Here is a 20,400-nt window from a genome sequence, read left to right as displayed (position 1 = left end):
GAGCAGCCCAATCTTCTGCTACACATCACGTCCCCCTGAGAGAAATCTGGACTGGAGAAATCTCTGAAAAAGACTGAGAGATGGCAGAACAAAAAGGCTGAAATGTTTGAGCAGGGGTCAGTCAGAGAACGGGAGACTGAATATTTAGGCAGTTGTATTCTGACTTGCTGCTGCAGTGGCTGGGAACCCCATAGAATACAAGAAAATGACTATTGACATGTTAGGTAGAATAATTTATAGCTTTTAATAGCCCTTAATACTGGAACGAGGGGAACGGTGCAACAGCAAGAATTAAACCATTATATATCCATGTACAGAATCCATGGAGCGTGACTGAAATGGTACCACCTGAGTATTGTATTCTATAACATCAGCCATGAAACTATAAAATAGAAGTAAATTAAAAACGCACCACTGTATTCAGAGCTTGAATAGAAAACACCCTTTTTTCAAGGAATGCAAACAATGCCTTGCAAAGCATCTTTTTTCATCTATTTCTCCTGTTATAGGGTGATTTAGTTCTGTAATTAAAATGAAAATTGAGTTTGTCCCTGTGCTTGTAAGTCTTTCATTTGAGGAAATAATAAAAAACTCTTGATTATCTTCTCTTTCATGTCTATAATTTTCAATCTTTAAAAAGATGAACCTCCACGACATTTTACAAGAGATTTTGTGGGAAAAATACATGGACCTCCATAAAAACAATTGTTATTTACACTTTTTGCTTCTGTCACTTAAAAATGAATTCCAATTTAATTGAAGCATCAGGAGCATTAGAAGCTTTTAGATTAAAATTTTATTAAACTTCTTCAACAGTTTATAACTTTTTAGAACTGATATAACTGGTTAGGAAGCAACAAAACTGCAGTTCTGATGGAGAAGCTATCCTTATTGACTGAATGTCTGGTTCTAAAAATATTTATTTCAGGTCAGAGTACTTACTATTAAAAGTGGTTTCACTGAAGATACTCTTCCATTTCATTATTGAAAACTGTCACATAACAGTAAAATAAGCTTTTTCTTTCATCCTGGTTCCAACTTATAATTCCAATTACTCTGCAACATACAACTCCTGGGACTGACATACATCTGCCAGTAAAACTCCATCTCTCCATGTTACTATGACCTTTCTTTCAGACCTTTACTTCATCTCAACTTCAGGAGAGTAAAAAAGAATTCTAATTTAAATTTCATTTAACACTGCAAGCTTTTTCAAATGTCTGTTCACTAGGAAATTTGCTGTGATAAATGTTTCTTCCCATTATGACTTCCAGCCTGCAGCTATTTCTGCATCTCACACATTTCAACAGCAAACTGGACCAACTCTTTGGATAAAGATTTTTTGCAAAAAGTTTTCACTGGCCCTCCTCCCCTGTGAACATCAGACTTAGCAAATATATGGCTTTTAGATCACTTGATTAAATCACAAAAGAGCTATTTCAATTGTCATTGAAATAACTACTCAAACTTACTAAAAGCATCCCTAAATTTTACGGTAGAGCCTGGACATACCAATTCTTATCCTCAACAGCTTCATTCAAAGGTGTGTGAACTAACGCAGATGTACATATCTTACACAGCTGGACAGTAAACAATAATTTTATTGAATTAAGCATCACAAGATCTGACCCCAACACAAAACCTATCAAAAGCATACTTTTAAGTAAGGACAGTCCTGTACTGCTCCTATCTGTCTTTGCAATGAGGTTGATAAGTTAGAGGTTTACCTTTTGCTGTACTAGTTAGAATTTGTTCTAATTATTTGCCTGTGAAAACTCCCGGTGCCAGAGCTTTTCAGTGAAATAGTTTAGACTTTAAAAAAAAAAAAAAAAAGGAAAAATATATATGTACTTCCCTATAAAGAGATATATTTCTCATATACAATTGTACTGTTTTAGCTAATACGTAAAAAATAACCAATATGCAATAGCATATGTCTTTGTCAGCATTTTAACATGTAGAAGTATACTTCTGAAGCATTATTGAAATAGAAGGAAACTGGTTATAAAAATGGATGCACCGCGTAACTGAAAAATATGCAAATAAAAAACTTGTGATGATGTTCAAACAGCAGAGCTATGTGAGAAAGGTAGTGGGATTAACACTCCCACATTCTTCAAAAGTGATTATTTGGATATAGCCGCCTTTGGTCAGTGAGGATCTATGATTTGCATTAATCCCTAGCTTAAAGAGTACTGTGTTGAAACAATTATATTAGTAAGCTAGAAACTCTATACTCTCCCTAACTATTATGCAAATTTTCATTTCTGATACGTATTTTTGGGTTACTATCCAGAAAATGTGATTTTCCTTTTGATACATGACACAGAAACAACACAGGAAGAACAAAGAGAAGCAGAGAACCTGCCCAACTTTATTCAGAGCCAACTTCCTCTCCCTTCTTGTATCTGTACTAGTCTTCCTCCTTTTCTTTTTCCTCCTTTTCACTTCTCTTTCCTTTTAAAGGAGGCTGGAATTTTTCTGGGATGTGCTTTCTTTTCAGAAAGTCAAAATTCATATGGAAATCAATGTTCCATCATTTATTCCCCAAAAGCTCATTTTAATTTTGGTTTAAGTCTTTCAGGCCTTCCATGAAACTCCAGTTTCAGCTGGGATTCACTTTCCACTTCGTCTGCAAACAAGTGTGGTTTCCAACATAGACTTCTTTCGTAGTTGGAAAAAAAAAAAAAGAATGGCTTCAAACAGCAGCAGCAGCTACCAGATCACCGAATTGTAGAATAATTCAGATTGAAAGGGACCGCTGGAGGTCTCCAGTCCAACCAACCAACCTCCCTCTCAAAATGATATCAACTATGAGATCTGACCAGGTTACTCCTGACTTTATCGAGTCAGGCACTGAAGTCTCCAAAGATGGAGACAGCAAAATGTCTCTGGACAACCTGTTCCAGTGATGGGAGCCGTCATGGTGAAAAAGTTTTCCCTTATAACCAGACTGAAACTCTCTTGTTTCAATTCAAGTCTGTTGTCTCTCACCCTCTTCTCATGCAGCACTGTGAAGAGCCTCTCCTTGATAACCTCCTCATAGACACTGTCAGGCTTCTGTTAGGTCTCATTGAAGCCGCCAAAGAAAGAAATTATTTTTTTCCAGGCTGAACAAGAGCATTACCCTCAATCTACCTTTACAGTGCAAATGCTACGGCTTCCTGACCGTACTGCTGGTCCTCTGTCAGACTCGCTGCAATTTATAGATGTCTTATTTTTACTGGGGACCCAAAACTGGATGCAGCATTCTAGATATCAGGAATCTTTCTTCTGGAGAAAAGAAAAAGGGGGATTGATTTTTTTCCTGAAGGTCTCCACTTATTTCCCTCCTTTTAGCATGTCTGTGTATACATACAGTTGCAAGTTCACACATACAGATATTCTGGACCTAAATATCTCTTCCCTGATTTTGCATAATAAAATGATATTTGATTTTTTTTTTTCTGGATTATACTAACGTTAGTGAAAGACAAATCAGTATAAAAATACACATTTTCATGTTACTGTTTACACATGTATGCATTCAAAAATTGTTAATATATGCACACAGTCATTACTTTTATGACCAAATCCCTAAAATGTGGTTGTGTTAAGGCATGGCTTTAGGTATCTCTTGTACACTTTAACGTCAGCCTCTAGTATTTGTTTCTTTTTCTTAAATTTGCTTCTCTAAGGTTAAAGGGTGATGTAGAAATCTCAGTTAAAACAAGGAAACAAAGAAGAAAAGTATGAGAAAATGCTTCAAGGAAGACCTGAGAGCAGGAAGAGGAGAATGCACCAAATGGAGTCAAAATTCCCAAGCTGCTGTCATGCTGGCACCGCAGAGATGACAGAAGTTTGGAGAAGCTGGCAAAGGAATGAGAAAACAGTAGCTGAAGGAAATGTGCACCCTGTATAATAATGTGTTTCATTGCAGCTCTACAGTTCAGATGAGGGGTGGAGCATGTGCAGAAACCTATATTTTGCTGACTGAGGAGCTCTGAAGTCCAAAAGAGAAATAACTCCAGGGAAAGGTAGTTTTGAACAGCAAACTGTCTAGGTAACTCACCTAGATCAAAGCACCAAATGTCCACCTCAGTCCAAGACATGCCATCTGAAAAACACTCTCAGTGCTTGCTCTAGATTACCATAGTATATAGCATGCAGTAAAAGGAAACCCAGAAGACATCTACACAACATTCTTTAACTAGCCTCCACATACAAACCAGAGAGTAAATTTTCACCCATTTGGGATGGCCTGGGAAATGCACTCTATTTAGTCATTCATGATCATTGTGGCCAACCCACCCTTGGCCTGACACAGTCCCCGAAGCTTTATGCACACGTCATATTTTCTTATCTTCATCTACCTCATTTGGCATGTGTTCAAAGTACCGCCACACTATCGCATGACAGAGGCTGCAGATGTTCATGTACCATATGGGAAACTATAACCAAAATGTTACCTTATTCATAAGAATCCTCATAATGGTGTAATTACTTTCTAACCAAGGCAAAAGATAGGCACGAGACCTCAAATGTTGCTACTTAGGCACTTAGAGGAGCCCTTCTTGAACCTTGTGAGGGATGTAAAAGGCAACAAGGCCAGGTGGCCTTTGGCTTTCCTAGCCGTGTCTCTGCATGGTTGGACAGTGTCTCTATATAGAAAGGTTGTAGTCTCCATTCACGGAGATAATCAGAACCCATCTGGTCGTGGTCCTGGGCAACTGCTCTAGGTGGCCCTGCTTGAGCAGAGGGGTTGGACAAGGTGACCTCCAGAGGTCCCTGCCAACCTCAGTCAGTGTGTGCCTCTGTGTGTCCACTTCAGAATGCATTACAAAAAACCCCATCCTCTAAGAACAATGAGGTGGGAGATAAAATCTTTCATTTTTGATGTTCTGAGCTACTATGTAACTTGTATAACTTAGTGGTGATACAATAGTTCTTGCCCCAGGGGATATTCAGATGAGTACTTCCACACCTTATGACTAAATCTTGCAAAATACCATCCTCAAACTTACAATGAAATTCTGCCTGTTCAAATTAAGGGCCGTAAGTTAACAACATGGTACATTCTAATGGTGATTTCTACAAGTCATTATTGTTTAAAGCATCTACATCAGTAAACTGAGGCTGCTGTCTACTACACTTGTTAAATACTCTATGTTAGTGCAAACTTGACACACTATCTCAAAAACATAACTCAAAAGTCAGGAAAAATCTCCTGCAATGCGCAGGAGACCAACAAAACCAAACTCTCAATTTCTGAAATATCAATACAAAAACTGCATTTCTGTTTTTAAATTATTCTACAAATCCTATTTAAGTGAGTAATGAGGGCACTATAATAAATTCTTTCTAGCTTGGTAAATCATACCATAATTTGTGCACACACTAAATGCTGACCAAATTCATTAAAAGCAATAATCACAAATTGCTTGGGGTTTCTATTCACTATTAACAGGCTTTAAATAAATGCCTATGAGATTTAGGAACAAAAGTTGTTTTTGAAACTTCCCTCCAAGGTTTTAATAAACTTAATGAGAAGGGGAAACTCTAAAAACCTCTAGAAACCCAAGTATTTTTCACTTGTAAATGCTGAAACACTGAAAACATACACAGTTCTGCTACTGCAAATGCTTTTTAGTCATAACTAACTAGTCCTCTTTATTTCCAATGAACATAATATTCACACTACATTTATTATTTACCTCTGCAGCCCACATCCCTCATCACAGACATTCAGCCTTCAGATTCACAATTTTCTGCTGTGTTGATGCCAATTCTCCTGCCTTTAACCTGCTGGCAGCTCTCTATCCCCTCTCACACAGGAGGTCAGGATGAAATGAGAGCTGTAACCCAACATCACTCCATAAAACAACCTAACTCCTTCACTGGACCACACAGAGCTTTTCCTTAGGGACTAAAACCCACTGATCCATGCAAATGTTCAGTGCAGCCCACCTAAACTAATAAGAGAATGGCTATTTCTCTCATTCTACGTACTGCTACAGAATGCAAGGAATTAAAACATACATATTATGTTGGGGCTGAAAAGTCTTTTAGAACTACAGATTTTATTATTTTAAAATCTACGTTGATTAAGTTAGGCATGTGCAAACAACCAGGGAAGAAACAAGCACTTATGTCAACTGGTTCTTTTGTCCTCATGTTCCTAAGCGAATGCATCGCTACAACACAGCTTTTTCATTTATATGAGAATCAACTGCCAGCAACCTTCCCCTTCCCTTAGAAGAAACTAATAGAAAATTTAGGCTATAAGAAAAGGACTTCTATTTCAAAGAGATGGTTGGTGAGCAGTAAAGCAGAAATGCAGGCCTTGATTCATTGATGTATTCACATTTCCAACAAATACCTATTTGATAAGGCCATTTCCTCACTCACAGTCAGCCACAGTACAGAAAATTTCCCCTATGACTCACTGATTTATAATAGTATTAATTATTTTACCTGTAATAAACACGCAATGTCTGGATTTCTTCTTCTAATTTTTTGCACTGTTGAAGAGCGGCCTCTTTTTCTTGTTGCAAGGCTATCAAGTCTGCCTGCAAAACAATAAACAAACGATAAACAACTTATTCAGAATATCCACGGTCCTTTGAAAACATAACAATCCTACGTGCATTCATTTCACTCATGCTGCATTATAATTACATATATAAAGTTATACTGTTTTGTAATACCGCCTATTTAATTCTTACGAAAAAACCCACTTTCTTGTTCTCACGTTGCAGTTTGTTCTAGTTTTTTTTCCCCAGCAGGATGATGTTTTGAACAGCTTCCCTCGTGTATATGGTAAACTTTTTGAATGGCCAAGGTTAGATCTCTTCAGTTCGGCCAAACGTTTCTCAGCGAACATACTTCATATTGATATAATATTCCTATAGTGCGAAACCGTTGACCACCAGACAGGCAGTGAAGTGAAGCAAGGCACTCAGCCACAAACTACCGATGCGTGACTCGGTCCGCACGTGGCTCTCCGCCTGTGAAGCGCAGCTCCTGTGCTGATGTTCCTGGCAGGAGGGCTGCTGGATAACCCGCACCCTGAGCGGCGGCAGGCGATGAGCCAGCGGGGGCTGCCGGGACCGGCACCGCCGGCTTGCTTTGGGATCCGGCTGCATTCTCACTCAGGATCTGGTTTGTAGTGCAGCGAGGGAATCCCTGAGAAACCGCTGTCATCTCCCACCCGTGAAGCCTCCCGGATGTTCCCCCTCCCGTTGTTTGCTCACAGCGCCCTGCAAAGGGCTTGTGACTCACGGCCATTACGGAAATTGCAGCATGTGGCTTGTAAGGTCAGGAAGGTAGCCAGCCCCAACACAGCCTTATGGTTAAAGAGGAGGTAGGAGAAATAAGCGCTCGCGTATATTTAACATGACTCTATAGCTTAATCACCATTAAGTTTAAAATGTCCGGTTTCAATAGCACTGCAGGACTCCCTTGAGGGCCCAGGTACCATATAAATTATCTCAAAATCAGCAGATGATTAATTATCGTAACAACAAATAAGACTGGGCTTGCACAGCAATTCTTTGACACGTGAGCCCGAGCATTGGGCTGCTTTCCAATGTTTTTAATTCATGGTGTAAGTTATTAATTGTACAAATTGTAGAGCCCCAAACCAAGAGGCACATGTGTGAGAAATGCCGACTGCGGATTCTGCCAACTCTTCAGGACAGCGTCGCGGAAAAGTTTCTTGGTAAATTAAAGACCTGTTACGCGAGCTATGAGCACCTGAAGGGAACTGCAGAGTTCAGCCTCTGGCTCTCCCCGCCTCGCTGTATAATAACGAACCACTCTGTCTGTGTGCTTCAAAATCTCTCTCCTAAAACAGGGCTCCCACTTGCTTCTGTTTCCTGTTTGTCTGTTAAGACTGTAAGTCTTCAAGGCAGGTGTTTTACTGTTTACTGTCAACTCCCAGTCATCTATGGGCAATTTATTCTGCAGGTTGATTAATCATGTCCTGGATACATGGCTGACTCCGGCAAATTTTATTAAACACCGCATTGCACAGATGCAGCTACACAACCAGTCTCTGCACCGTGCTGCTCAGCGTGTGGCGCTGCACCCAGGGTTTTGCATTGCCGGGGTACAGGACCCACCGCTGTCATTGCTCCCGTAGCGCACTTTCATAAAATGTTAACAGGAAGTTCCCTGGAGAATAAAACCAAAGTTTCTTACTACGTAGAGGGCTCCTTCAGCTTTAAAAGCAGAAAGCGTTAATGTTTAACCTCTGAGTGACAGTGGTTTAGAGCTTCTGATACTGAGAACAATGTACTGGATGCTGGCAAGCCCTAACTCCTGTCAGCAAGAGGTTAAAATCCTCTGCAGGTGAGCCTCTTGCCCAGCGCTGCTTGCTGCCTTGCAAGCAGAACTCACAGAACACAAGGATGTTAGCCAAACCAAGCTATTTTCTGTAATTATACTGTTCTGTAGGTGAAACAACATTCTTAAAAATTGGAAAACATGCTTGAATCGAAGTAGGTGGTTTGTTCTAGAGGCCAATAATTAACATCCTTGCCAATTTTCAGTGTACTGTGAAGTGTGATTGAAATGGTAGACTGGAAGGAAATGTTTGCAGCTGACACACCTACTCACAGAGAGATTAACGGCTAGTCTCTCTGGAGAACTATCATAAAAAATACACCTTATGTTCCACTTGCTTTTCAGGACAAAAGTCAGATGGCACGAGAGTCTGAAGACTCTTATTTATGCCAGTTTTTCAGCAGAGAAAACTGCGCTGATTTGACTGGGTTTGCACCAGTAAAAATACCAGTAGAATCAAGTGCTTCGGCTTTTAAAAAAACACAGCTACAAAAACTGAAGGGAAGAGAAGCAGACATTTGCTGACCTCCTCGGTAGCACGTAGTGGGGTTCATACTTGGGAGCTGCATGAGACCAAAATTCAAACACAGGATTTTTTGTGCACAGCATGCAGCCGTGCGACAAAACGACCCACCATTCACAGGCCTGAAGAGTGGTAAACACAAATAAATGACTCAAATATCCTTCCAAAAGAGAGATGTCTTCCTCCGCTAGGAGAGGGAAAGCAAAACAGCGCCCATCGCAAAGTTAAATTGCTAACTAAAATGATGGTGCCTCCACTACTATAAAACGTTTGGAAGACTTCTATAATGTATATTGAAATCCATCCATAGTGCACATGGCAAAAGTCCTACATGAGCTCACCTCTAGTAATAACAATAGCTGCTCGGGAACTTTTTAACAAAATATTATTCCTTTGGAAAATGTCAAGCTGTGGAAATCAGAACTCTTCACAGAAATGGATCAGTTTTGATTGAAATTTTTTGGAAGGCAAGGTGAAGAAGGAGCAATAGGAAGAAAAAGAATTACGCTCAGGTTCCTCTGGTGGAGGTTTTCCCAAAAAAGGTCAATTTAGAAGTGAGGTCGGTCACCACTTTGGTATAGGGGTCACCCTCAGTGAAGTTCCTGTTTATCCCTGAAAGGGTATTCTGATCACTGCGATATGGTCTCTTTCTCACAATTTTGTTTTGTCCACAAGTTCCTATGCTTTCATATTTGGTTTAACATGGATAGATCCTTCCCCATTCTCTTTCCCCCACCCCACTTTCCTGCAGAAATCCTGTTTCTACACTTCTCCCATTTTGCACTTTAGCAAACAGTTATTTGTTGAAAATTTAAATTTTTAAATTAAATCGAAAAGATAATTGCTACATATCAAACTTAAAATAGCCAGATCTTAAGTAAGAAAATCTCATTACTGGTCATTTTGCTGTTGCTTTTGTTTCAAAATATTTGAAAGAACAATGTTATGTGTTTTCTTAACGCAAAGCCTGGAAAAATACTAGAATTCAGCAGAGGAAAACAAAGGGTAAAACTAGTTTTTACCTTTTCCTAATTCCTCTAGGGCAAACATGAGCACCCTCAACTCTAATCTAAATGCTTTTCAACATCGAACAGAAGCAAAAAAACATTCCATGAACTTGAGTAATAAAGCTTCACGGCTCTATCTTTTTACTGCTTTCCCATTCATTTATAGAGAGCGCCTATATTTCAACCTATATATATTTATAGAGGGCGTCTATTTTTTCTTCCTTGCACAAGCTAAACACACAGCCTTTTCTGTTACCTCTCAGTAAGCAGGCTCTCCATTCTCCTGATCAATTCAAACCCAACTGTCATCAGCGCTCTGCTAGCAGTACATCCTAACTCCAGTGGAAACATCTTACCTAATGCATTCTTGCCTCCCTTTTGCTCACAGTCATCTTCTGCTCACTGGTATTACCCAGCTAACAGTGGAAATTCTTATTCATCCTGAGATGATGATACCTTACACTTGGTACCATTGATTTCCACCCCACTGTTTTTATTTTTTCAGTACTTGAGGCCGTTCCAACCTTTCCGCACAGTAGCTTGAACTTATTTTGTATTAATGATATCTCCACGTTGTGTTAATAACATCTCCCAGCTCTGCGTCATCAAGCAATTTTGTTGGTACGCTGCTGCTCTTCATGGCAAAGGTTGTCAATGACAGCATTAAAGAAAACTGGTTCAGCACCAATTGGTGAGAAATTGGAGAGAAATTCCACTAGTGAAATCCCTGGACCTTAACGTTTCTCCTTTCAAAGCTGTTTGCTGTTGCTTTCCTGCTAACTAGTTCCTTATTGCCTTTGTCTAATCCCTCATCTCCTTCATGGGTACATGACATTTTGCAGACAGACATGAGCTCTACGTGCCCATCCTTCCAAACAAGAGATGCTAGGTGAACCCAGTTAACAGTGAGCAGCGTTTCCCACATTAAGCTTGTGCGTGCTTGTAAAATGACAATATACATTCTCCACTGTAATTAATAATTTTCCATATGGCACCACGTATAAGCTTATGTGTCAGCTTATACTTAACAAGTTGCCTTGTCTAAATAACCAGTTATCATACCAAAGAAGAATTCTTGCATGATCTTACTTGGGTGAAAGTTGTACTTCAATCCACTGTTGATAGATCTATGCCTTAAAAACATTCCCCTTCCAAATTTACTCTGAAGCCTCACAATAAAGACTAACTGGTTTAGAATTTTCAGAACTATGTTTTTTGCCCTTCTAAATATAGATGCTGCCTCTGCTAATTCCCTGTATGTTATGCTGTACACAGCCTCACAGGAATTATTAAAGAACTTTACTATCATTCCTGCAATTCCAGGTACCACCTTTTTCGGAACTGGGGATGAAAACCATCCATTGTCTCAATCTCAGCACAATAACCTATTGAACAGCTATGATGTACTCCATTTCCATACATTCACTTTTCTTAACCCTGTCCTCATAGTTGACATCATCATTGCCCAATGCTGAGAAAAAATAAAATAAAATCACACACTTTCGGACCTAATCCAGATTATCCTTGATCTCCATACCATTCTCAGACAGGTGGCACATTTCCTCTTTCCTTGTTCTCATTTCAGTCGTTACACTATTGTTTGTTTTAATTTCCTTTCCAAGGGCCGATTTAGCTTAACCTCTGGCAATTTTCATTTGTCTCTATATTTCTTGTTTTCTAAGACATCACTTTCTTGCTTAATAAGTACTCTTCTTGTAGAAGAGTTATTCTTATTTTATTCTTACTGAGATCATAATTAACCCAATTAGAAGTGACATCCTTCCCACCCAAAGCATTGTCCCCTGGCTTGACTGTTAACGTGCAGGTATTCCTTAACTCAGTAACAGTTGCTACCAACAGTTTGGCTTCTACTGATTCAAGATATTCCCACAGATTAGAAGAAGGCTGGATGAGAAGTCAGGAAAGTCTCAAAGGTCATTTCTGTAATTTATGGACTCAATCATTTACACTTGGTAGGGCTGTATAATTGGGAAAGATTGCAATAAGATGTCTTTCTGCCCCTTTGGTCCTATGTTATCTGGAGCCTAGCCACAAGTGGACAACTGAGAATTGCCCCCATCTCTCATGGGGAGAAGTATGTTTCTGCTGATATTAGCAGGCTAGCTGGACAGTGAGAGGTCAGGTGTCTTCTCAGGGCAGCAGGAGACTGGGGGGGGGGGGGAACAAAGGTTTCTTTCATTCTGAATTAGAATGAATAAGCAAGAAAAAAATCTGGAAAAACGTTTTAAAACCATTGAAGAAATATTTTTTTCTTAAGCTACTTTTAATGCTTTTACACTTTACACATCATATCAGCAAGAGAAGGACACACTGCATGGCAGAGCAGGTCATGTTGTGACACATTATGACATCCAACTTCTAGCCATTCTGTTATTTTTACATTAGCAGCTGCTACTTAGTGCAGATTACAACAGCTCATCTTATTTTCTGTATCAAAGTGTCAACATATCAAACTGTTCCACCAGCAACAGGAGCAGGTGACGCTTTGATCTCAAAAAGAATATAAGCACTTGTCTTATTAATTAGGGGATCAGAGGTTTTCAGGGTCAAGAAAAAGACTCCAGCTAACACGAGGGGACTGCAAATGCCTAGCTCTCTAATAACACACTAAGTGATCTCCTTGTTTTTTAAACCACACCACTAACGTGTCAAACTGTTTCATTACAATACAAACAGGGGACACATTGACCTAGAAAATTAGATAAAATGTTAACCTTGCATTTAAGTATCAGCTACCCTTGACGATTTTAAAAACGAAAAGTGAAAATTAGAATTGTACCATAGCAGATGTTGTAAATTATTGACACATCATTAAATACATAATTAACAATAAGAAATCGAAATTTAAAATGTAAAATTAAAACTTCATGTTGAATTTTTGAAGTTTGAAATGTAGTTTCAAAATTCACCAAATAACACTTCTGGGAGAGAAACGTGAGTTGGAAAAGTTTGGAATGCTAACTGAAATCATTAGAAATTAGTGAAAAATTGTTTCTTAACACATCATTTTCTAATGAAAAAACTTTTTACTACAGCTATCTTAACTTTGAGTAAATCAAGCAACTGTATTACTGATCCCTGATGGACCTGTGCTGCTGTGGAGGATCAGTACAGTGAGAAAACTACCCTGAAGAACCAGCTGAGGGTTGTTTGTGTGTGTGAATTTCAGGGTAACAGTGGCAGTGGTGGGAACTCTAGCAGCCTTTAAGCTACATCTTCCCCCAACACACTGCCACAACCACACCCGGGTTGACATTCCCTCTGGGCACAAAGGAATGGGATCTCAACAGCAAACATGACCTTTATGAGTTTGCATCAGGATCAAACAATTAACCATAATAAGATTTTACTCTACAATCTAATACTATTGTTGGTCAGAATAAATATCAGTTAATGAAACTTTTTTTTTTTTTAATAAAAAGCATTGTTTCACTGGAACAATAATGCCCTGTCAAGATGCATTGGTTTAGATGGAAATATTTCTGAGGAATGTCAGGCAGAATTTCTGACAGAAGAGAGAACTCCTCCCCAGCCATGTGATTAGGTTATTCGTTTTGGATGCAGAAACCTAATGATGAGTCCCAGTCTCTTGTATTAACTCACTTTGGACATGGCAGACTCCCACCAGTGAGAATACTTCCCTGCTCTAAATTCATGTGAATTAGCCATATTTCCATATTTCTGGTGACTTCCATTGGTCTATGTGCTCTCTCTGTGACTGGTACAAAAAATTCTTTATTGAATTGCTAAGTATGTGAAAAGCAGATCCAGACAGAAGATGCATTGCAGGAAAGGAGACTAACTCCACAGCTCAGCCATCAAAATGTTTGTGGGTGCCCAACTTGAATCAGGGAGCCGAAATCAGTGTTTTGATCTATATGATGTGAGTGCATCAACACTGGCTTTTTAGCATGCATAGGTGCATCTTTTTCAGCTACTTTACAAAGAATTTCTTAATGTTTTCTCTTATTGGAATTAAAAATGATAACCCCATAATATCCCTTTTATTCCAAAATGGAATTGTCATTTTCAAGAAGTGTTGTCCTGCAAGTCTACCTAATGCCACCTTCCCCAACTCAGTCTTTATGCCATCCCTAATTTAGTATTTTTAGGAAGCTTTTCAGAAGACTTGTAAAAGATGTCGCTATCTGAGGTCCAGACTCTCGTCTTCATCACAACAACAAATTCCCCAGTAAGAATACATGATTGTACCATATGAATACTGGTTGTGTGCTCATTCATTTCTGAGAGGTCCTGTTGTGACTGGGATGACAGCAACAGGCCATGATAAATATTATGCAGGTTGTGCAATCGGGGGAAAAAAAAAAAATAATCGCCAAATAGCTTTTTACTGCTGTGTCAAAGAAAATTAAAGGATCCAATAGCATTTTTGTCCAGACTAGGTACGTATCTGGTTCATTTTATTACAATAAGAGAAAACTTAATATCTACTAATTATCTTGAAGCAATGGCAGTTGAACTATTATGCCTGAGATGTGAATGCCTCATTCTTGTACTGCATGGTCACATCACACTAGGAAGTACACTGTACGAGCAGTACTTGACAAGCAGTTTACTCTTTCATCTAATGATGTGCCCAAACGAGCCCATATTACAGGCAGATTCAGTCCATTACCACATTATGCAAGGAAGTGTCTATATGAAATGCTCATGCTATTTTTCAGTGAGAATTAAGAATTAGCTCATCTAACCTTAGATATGATGTTGATACAAAGTTTCTTCATCATCTGCAGTATTATTTGTTAATATCCTATACTTCTTCCAAGTAATATATGGTATATTGAAACTGCAGGAAAAATTAGCTATTCAAAAGACAATCCAAGGCATGGGATGAGTGTGTGAGACTAATACATGGAATCATTTTATTGTAAAGAATGATTCACACAGTGAGGAAAATTAATTTGAAATTCTGCCCCTGTAAATTTGACCTAGAACTGTAATTGACTTTCCAGGGTCAAGATTTCATTTATGGTTTCCATTTGTTTGAGTATATAGCTAAAAAACCCAGAGATACCATCATACATACCTAGTATGTGCGTACAGATAACTACCTAAGGATACCGGAAAGTTTATTTCAGGTAAGATCTAACATTAGTGACAACACAATGACTCCTAAAAACTTTTAAAGATGACAGCTCCAAAATACACATTCATAGCTGGACTGGGCTTTGCACATAAATAATGTCATGTGCAGAGATGCTGACCTTTTAGTAGGAGGGATTATATTAAGAACACAAGCTGGAGGTGCTTTAAAATAGCAAGTAGTTAGGTCTCCATATACAGATAGGTAGATACTTGGCTCACTACTAAACCATGATGCACACTGTGAAAGAAAATAAAAAGAGAACAAGAAGACTTTGTTTTAATAGAGAAGTAAAAAGCCATTCAAAACAGTTACATTTGCACAGTAGCTATGGCTTTAGAATCGACATGAAAATAATAATTCCTTTTTTTCTCAGATTAAAGACTGCTTACAGCTGTGGGCATGTGGCAAGGGCACATTCCTCCACGTTCTGCAATTCAGGTTTGGCCTTGGTGACATCACGCATTTTGGTTTTGATCTAAAAATCAGTTGGAAAAATGCAATTTCAAATAAATAATGGAAAGATATCAGCAACATAGAGAAACGTGTCTTATTTGAAAGAGAAAATAAAGCATGTTGTTTTGGGCTTGGTGTATACTGTTTACCTTGGGAAGCTTTCTTATGTCCCCCTTCACGGCTGCATAGGTAACTGGACTAGAAAAGAGATGCATCCCTTTTAAGGCAGACCCTGTTGTCAGATATAAGCTTGAAACACAGAAGAAAAAAACTCTCTGATCTACTTTAATAACAGGCATGTTTCCCTCAACTCTGACAGACCTGACTTGCTTCACACACACTATGAAGACTAATACACTTTATAACAAACTGTACTGGCAATCTCCTTAGGGGAAATCAAGAGGGAAATGACTGTGTAGGCTGGAGTGAGCTGAAGAAGCCTTTTAGGTGGTGTCTGAGACCTACTGGCAGATTACTCTGGGAAAGCTTCAAATGTCACCCGTTGTCCACGCAAATGACTTTGGCCACTTAGGATATCAAGTCAGTATGCCACAAACAGCAAGTCATCAGCACAGGATCCAAAAGGTAGTGTTGTAATGTTGTCTCAGAAGCTTTGCGGTAACAAAGACCCTATTCAATAAAAACAACGTTCCCCTCGGCCCCAAAAGTGTCCTATCCAGTTTGGGGCGGAACTGAACTGGAAGAAGAACAGAAGAGAGTTCGTGTTACAACCAGACATGTTTTATCTGTGCTGCAGCCAGAAACTGTGTGTGCTTTCAGGGCTCTCCACCTGGTACATTTTCAGGCTCCGCTAGCAGACCCCAAACTGACCACAGCAGTCACCTCTCTATTGCTAAAAAGAACCATCCAGAAACCATGCTCCAGCCTTGAGATCTACTGGCATGACCTGCCTTGTGTTACCATGTCAAAGCTCTCTACCTTCCACCCCTAAAAGGAACGGCTGCTAACACCAGATTGTCTAAGGCAAATAGGCCCTGTATTGCACACACGATCGTTCAAAGGCGTTGTCCAGGACAGCAGGTTAAAACTTTGCCAGGGAGCTTTCTAACAAAAAGCATAGATGATTGCATGTCGCTGTGCAAGCCCATGCCCTGATCCTATTTTAGTTACTAGAGTAGGTACAGTAATTGGTCTTGTCAACTAACAAGGGCTTAATGAACTTGATCAAGATTGATAAATCTGACTTATATATGAGTTTGACTGACAATTTGCTTCTCTGTCTCCCACTAAGCTGGTGGGACACTCTTGACTGTTCAACAGGTGTCACCCACAGCTCCACTCCAAGGATGCAGGAGTAAATCTCGCTCGAGTAAATCTTTCTAACCTTACTTCGCTACCCAATCTATATTACAGTAAAGTCCTTGGCTTTGACCTTTGACCATGCCCTTCCATTGCCGTTTGGACTTGGTTACACTTTGGCTGTTATAAGACATTCACTTATTACAGTTCCTTACCCCTGATTTTAGCGTGACACCAGTCCAACTGAGACACTTGGTCCAACTGAGACATTCTGCAACATTTCACAAGTCTCTCTTCAGTAAGAAAATATGTACATTGAAACCATTCAGGTTTCAAAAGCATGCAAGGCAGTAACTTGAGCAAAAAAGGAGTTTTTACGCTCCAAAGCTTATAATTGATGCTAAGTGATAACATGCTCCAAATTACAACCTTTCATGCAAAGAGGCAGAATGACTGTTACCCCTTGACAGACAGTCCTTCTGCAGAAGGCAGCAACATCTAATCCCACTATCAGAATAAAACTACAAGTCTTTCATAAAAGCCATGAGTCTGTACAGGATTATAAAAATGAATTGTCCCAATGACTTCAGTGGGACCGGTCTGGCCCACAAATCTTCCAGGATTTGGAAGGAAAGGCAGGGCAGGGCTTGAATTAATATTGAATACTTCACCTTGCGGTATTCAACTTATGGAAAATGAACTACTAGCAGGTATACACACTCAAATTTATCTGATATTTTCATACACACAGGAACTCAGAATCAAAGGGTGGAGTTCAACAGCAACTGTTACACTTAAGAAAAGAATAAACCATTATTGAATAATGTATCTGTTAGCAGGAAAATTAGGAATAAGAAAGAATCCATGAGTATATGCCCCACATTGACATGTTCAGACATTAACTACAAATATGTGCTCAAACCAACTTTGAATCTAGCAAGCCTGTTAGTCCTTCTCCTCTTCTTCTCCTTTGATATGCGAAGTTCTCATCAGACAACGTAGCAAGACAATTTGGGCTCTTTCTCCAGCTGGATTAATGTTGTGCCTCACACTTTTGGAAAAAAGACAAAGCTGCGTGCCTGGTCCTGAGGCTGACTGCAGGCTTCGCTACCTTGAGCTACTTGTGCAACTGGGGTGACCGTGAATTTCTGAGACACTGTTAACAAGCTACCATCATGTCTCCTGTGATGAGAGGATCCTCAACAGATAATTTAAAACAGTTTCACTCTTAATCTGTGCGATTCTAGATGTGTAAAAGGGATCAGTCATACTGAATAGCTGGTCCTGATTTTGACCAGAAGAACTCCCTAAATCTTGCTTTCTCCACAATCTTACTGCAATGGTTTCCACCCAAGTAGAACTCAGACTAAGGATTTAAAATTAAAGTATGAAAAGTGAATAGAGGTGTTTGTGAGAACATACATTTCAGTCTTTATAGGAACCATCCATCTGATGGAAAAAGTACTTGAGAGTATTCAATGTCAGCACCTTCTTATTGAATCAGCAGGGGACGGACATCTTCATGGATTGTTATGGATGCTGTACTGTTGGATGAGATCTGTTGATACAGGTGAGCTACCTTCACTCAGGACTCAAAAGTATGTTCTGATACCAAAGAGTTCTGGTCCTTCCTGCTAAAAATCTATTTACTAAATCTTATATGCGGTAGTCATATTTCTTCTACTGTATATCTATTCAATAAGATTCTACTAGATTTTTGCCTTGGGCAAAAGCAATCTTTTCACTTCCTACCTAAGTGTTGGTGCATGGTTGCAGACCACATCTAAATTTCTGTTGCAACCCACTCAGACTCAACTACATTTAAACTGGAAAAAATGTAGTTGCTGCATATCTGATAAATTTTTTAATCTTCAGCGGAAGGAAGAGAAAGGGTAGGGAATGAGAAGAGTGATATGTTACCCACAGTAATTCTCTTTAAAATCATAACTTGAGAAGTTAAACAAAATAACCCACTGAAAAGATAAACATTTTTGTCAACTATCAAATGCTCCAGCAATTTTCCACAGTATAAGCTAATGCAGAAGGTGTATTTCTTTCCTCTTATTTGTGCAAGACAAAAGAAACCATTTCAATCTCCAAAGACTGTAGTGTACAACAATCACATCCTGATAAACCCAGAAAATAAACACTTCTCTATGTTACTATCTTACAGTTCGAATTTTAGCCAATGCTTTTGTTTTTATTTGTTCAAAGCATATCTTATACTTTTTCACTGCACCTATTATGCATTTCTTCACTTGAACACCTGTTGAACTAAACTTGTCTTGCCAGAATATTTTTAATTATGCAATCTCTATTCTGTCAATGGCCAGCACTTGGGTAGAATTTCTTATATACCTTTCAACATACCCAGCAGACAATTAAGGACTCAGTGTACAGAAATATTTGCCAACTGAAATGTTAGCGAGGCAAGTTTAATCAAGTGATCTTGACTTTTAGCAAAGAATCACAATTTTTTCCTCATCAGTTTACCGCTTCAAAATACCACTTTAAATGCTATTTCTTAGAAATTTTTATTGACTCAGTCATTCACACAATCTGCAACACATGCCTGACTTGCATAATACTTCAGGCAATAGTTCCATTAATACTTGAACACTTTCTTTTCAAGGGTAGCGTAATGAATGCCAAATTTGCCTCCAGCTTTTAAGAAAATTTGGTTTTGCAGGGAAAATCCTTACCCATTGAAGCCAACAGAAGTTCACTGTTGACTTCAATGGGATTAACATTTCCCTGTATTTGTATACACGCATTCTCTCTGTTTAGTGATGAGTATTCCAATTATATGTGTGCTGTACACAAGGATAACACACAGAAAAAGTCTAATTAAGAGAAATGTCTTTGACTTTGTTTGGTGGCTGACACTATAAATGTAGATACTTAGACAAGCACTGTGCCGAACCCTCTCCAATTCTGTAATGATAAAACGGTGAGATATTTGTGCAGTGCAAGGTTTACTTTTAAACTTACCAACACATGCAGGTTTCATCAGAGGAAGGAAAAAACACCGTCTGTGCAACAAATTTTGCGAAGGATCTGAACAGCAGTAATAAAAGTCTGCAAATAACCACCACTTCCAGAATGATGACACCTTTTTTGGGAAGGGGTGCAGAGCTATTAAACTCATACACAAACGGGGAAACCCATTACTTTGTTTTAGAGGCTGCTGGATCGGCAGCCCTATTGCGGTAGGCATACTGCTGCGGATTGTAGCTGTTGTATGAAACTCCACAAAATGCTTTTGATCCATTTTATCTTGTAACTTAGCAAAGAAATGTTGCAATAAGAAACACCAACAAAGATCTGAAAAACTTAAGCTCTGGATTACCATATTGTGTTCTCCTGCCATTCAATGTGTCAGACAAAGGCAGTGGTGTTCAAAGTAGAAAAAGAAAAAGAAAAAAGAAACTGGTCACAGAAAGTGCAAAGCACAGAGTAAATAATATTCCTCCACATCCCTACTCTTTCATAGATTTGTTGTTAAAAGAGTTGCAGCAATTAGGCTTTTGTTAATTACCAGCTGTTGAAACAGATGTGTTGACTGTCCTTATTAGCCAACAGCTGGGACAGGAGAACAATTGATGCTCTCTAAAACCAACAGCCAGCTGCTTTGCAGTAATTATCTCCTATCGATAATACAGGTGATAAAGGCAGCAAAAAGGTTATGAGCTTCAATAACCAAG

The 20,400-nt window shown here is 39.0% G+C and overlaps 1 protein-coding gene across 1 annotated transcript in view; it reads right to left on the bottom strand.

Moving 5' to 3' along the window:
* The window catches only part of MIPOL1 (mirror-image polydactyly 1), a 156,064-nt gene that overhangs the window by 42,483 nt on the left and 93,181 nt on the right, over positions 1-20,400 (bottom strand). The window contains exon 9 of the mRNA XM_082485888.1: positions 6,454-6,548. Coding sequence (XP_082342014.1) covers positions 6,454-6,548 — 95 coding nt within the window. The remainder of the gene's footprint in view (positions 1-6,453; positions 6,549-20,400) is intronic.

Source organism: Vanellus vanellus (genome assembly GCF_965231255.1).
Source record: "Vanellus vanellus genome assembly, chromosome: 6".
Classification (NCBI taxonomy): domain Eukaryota; kingdom Metazoa; phylum Chordata; class Aves; order Charadriiformes; family Charadriidae; genus Vanellus; species Vanellus vanellus.
The sequence above is the reverse complement of the archived record's forward strand: the minus strand, read 5'-3'. Positions and strand labels throughout refer to the sequence as shown.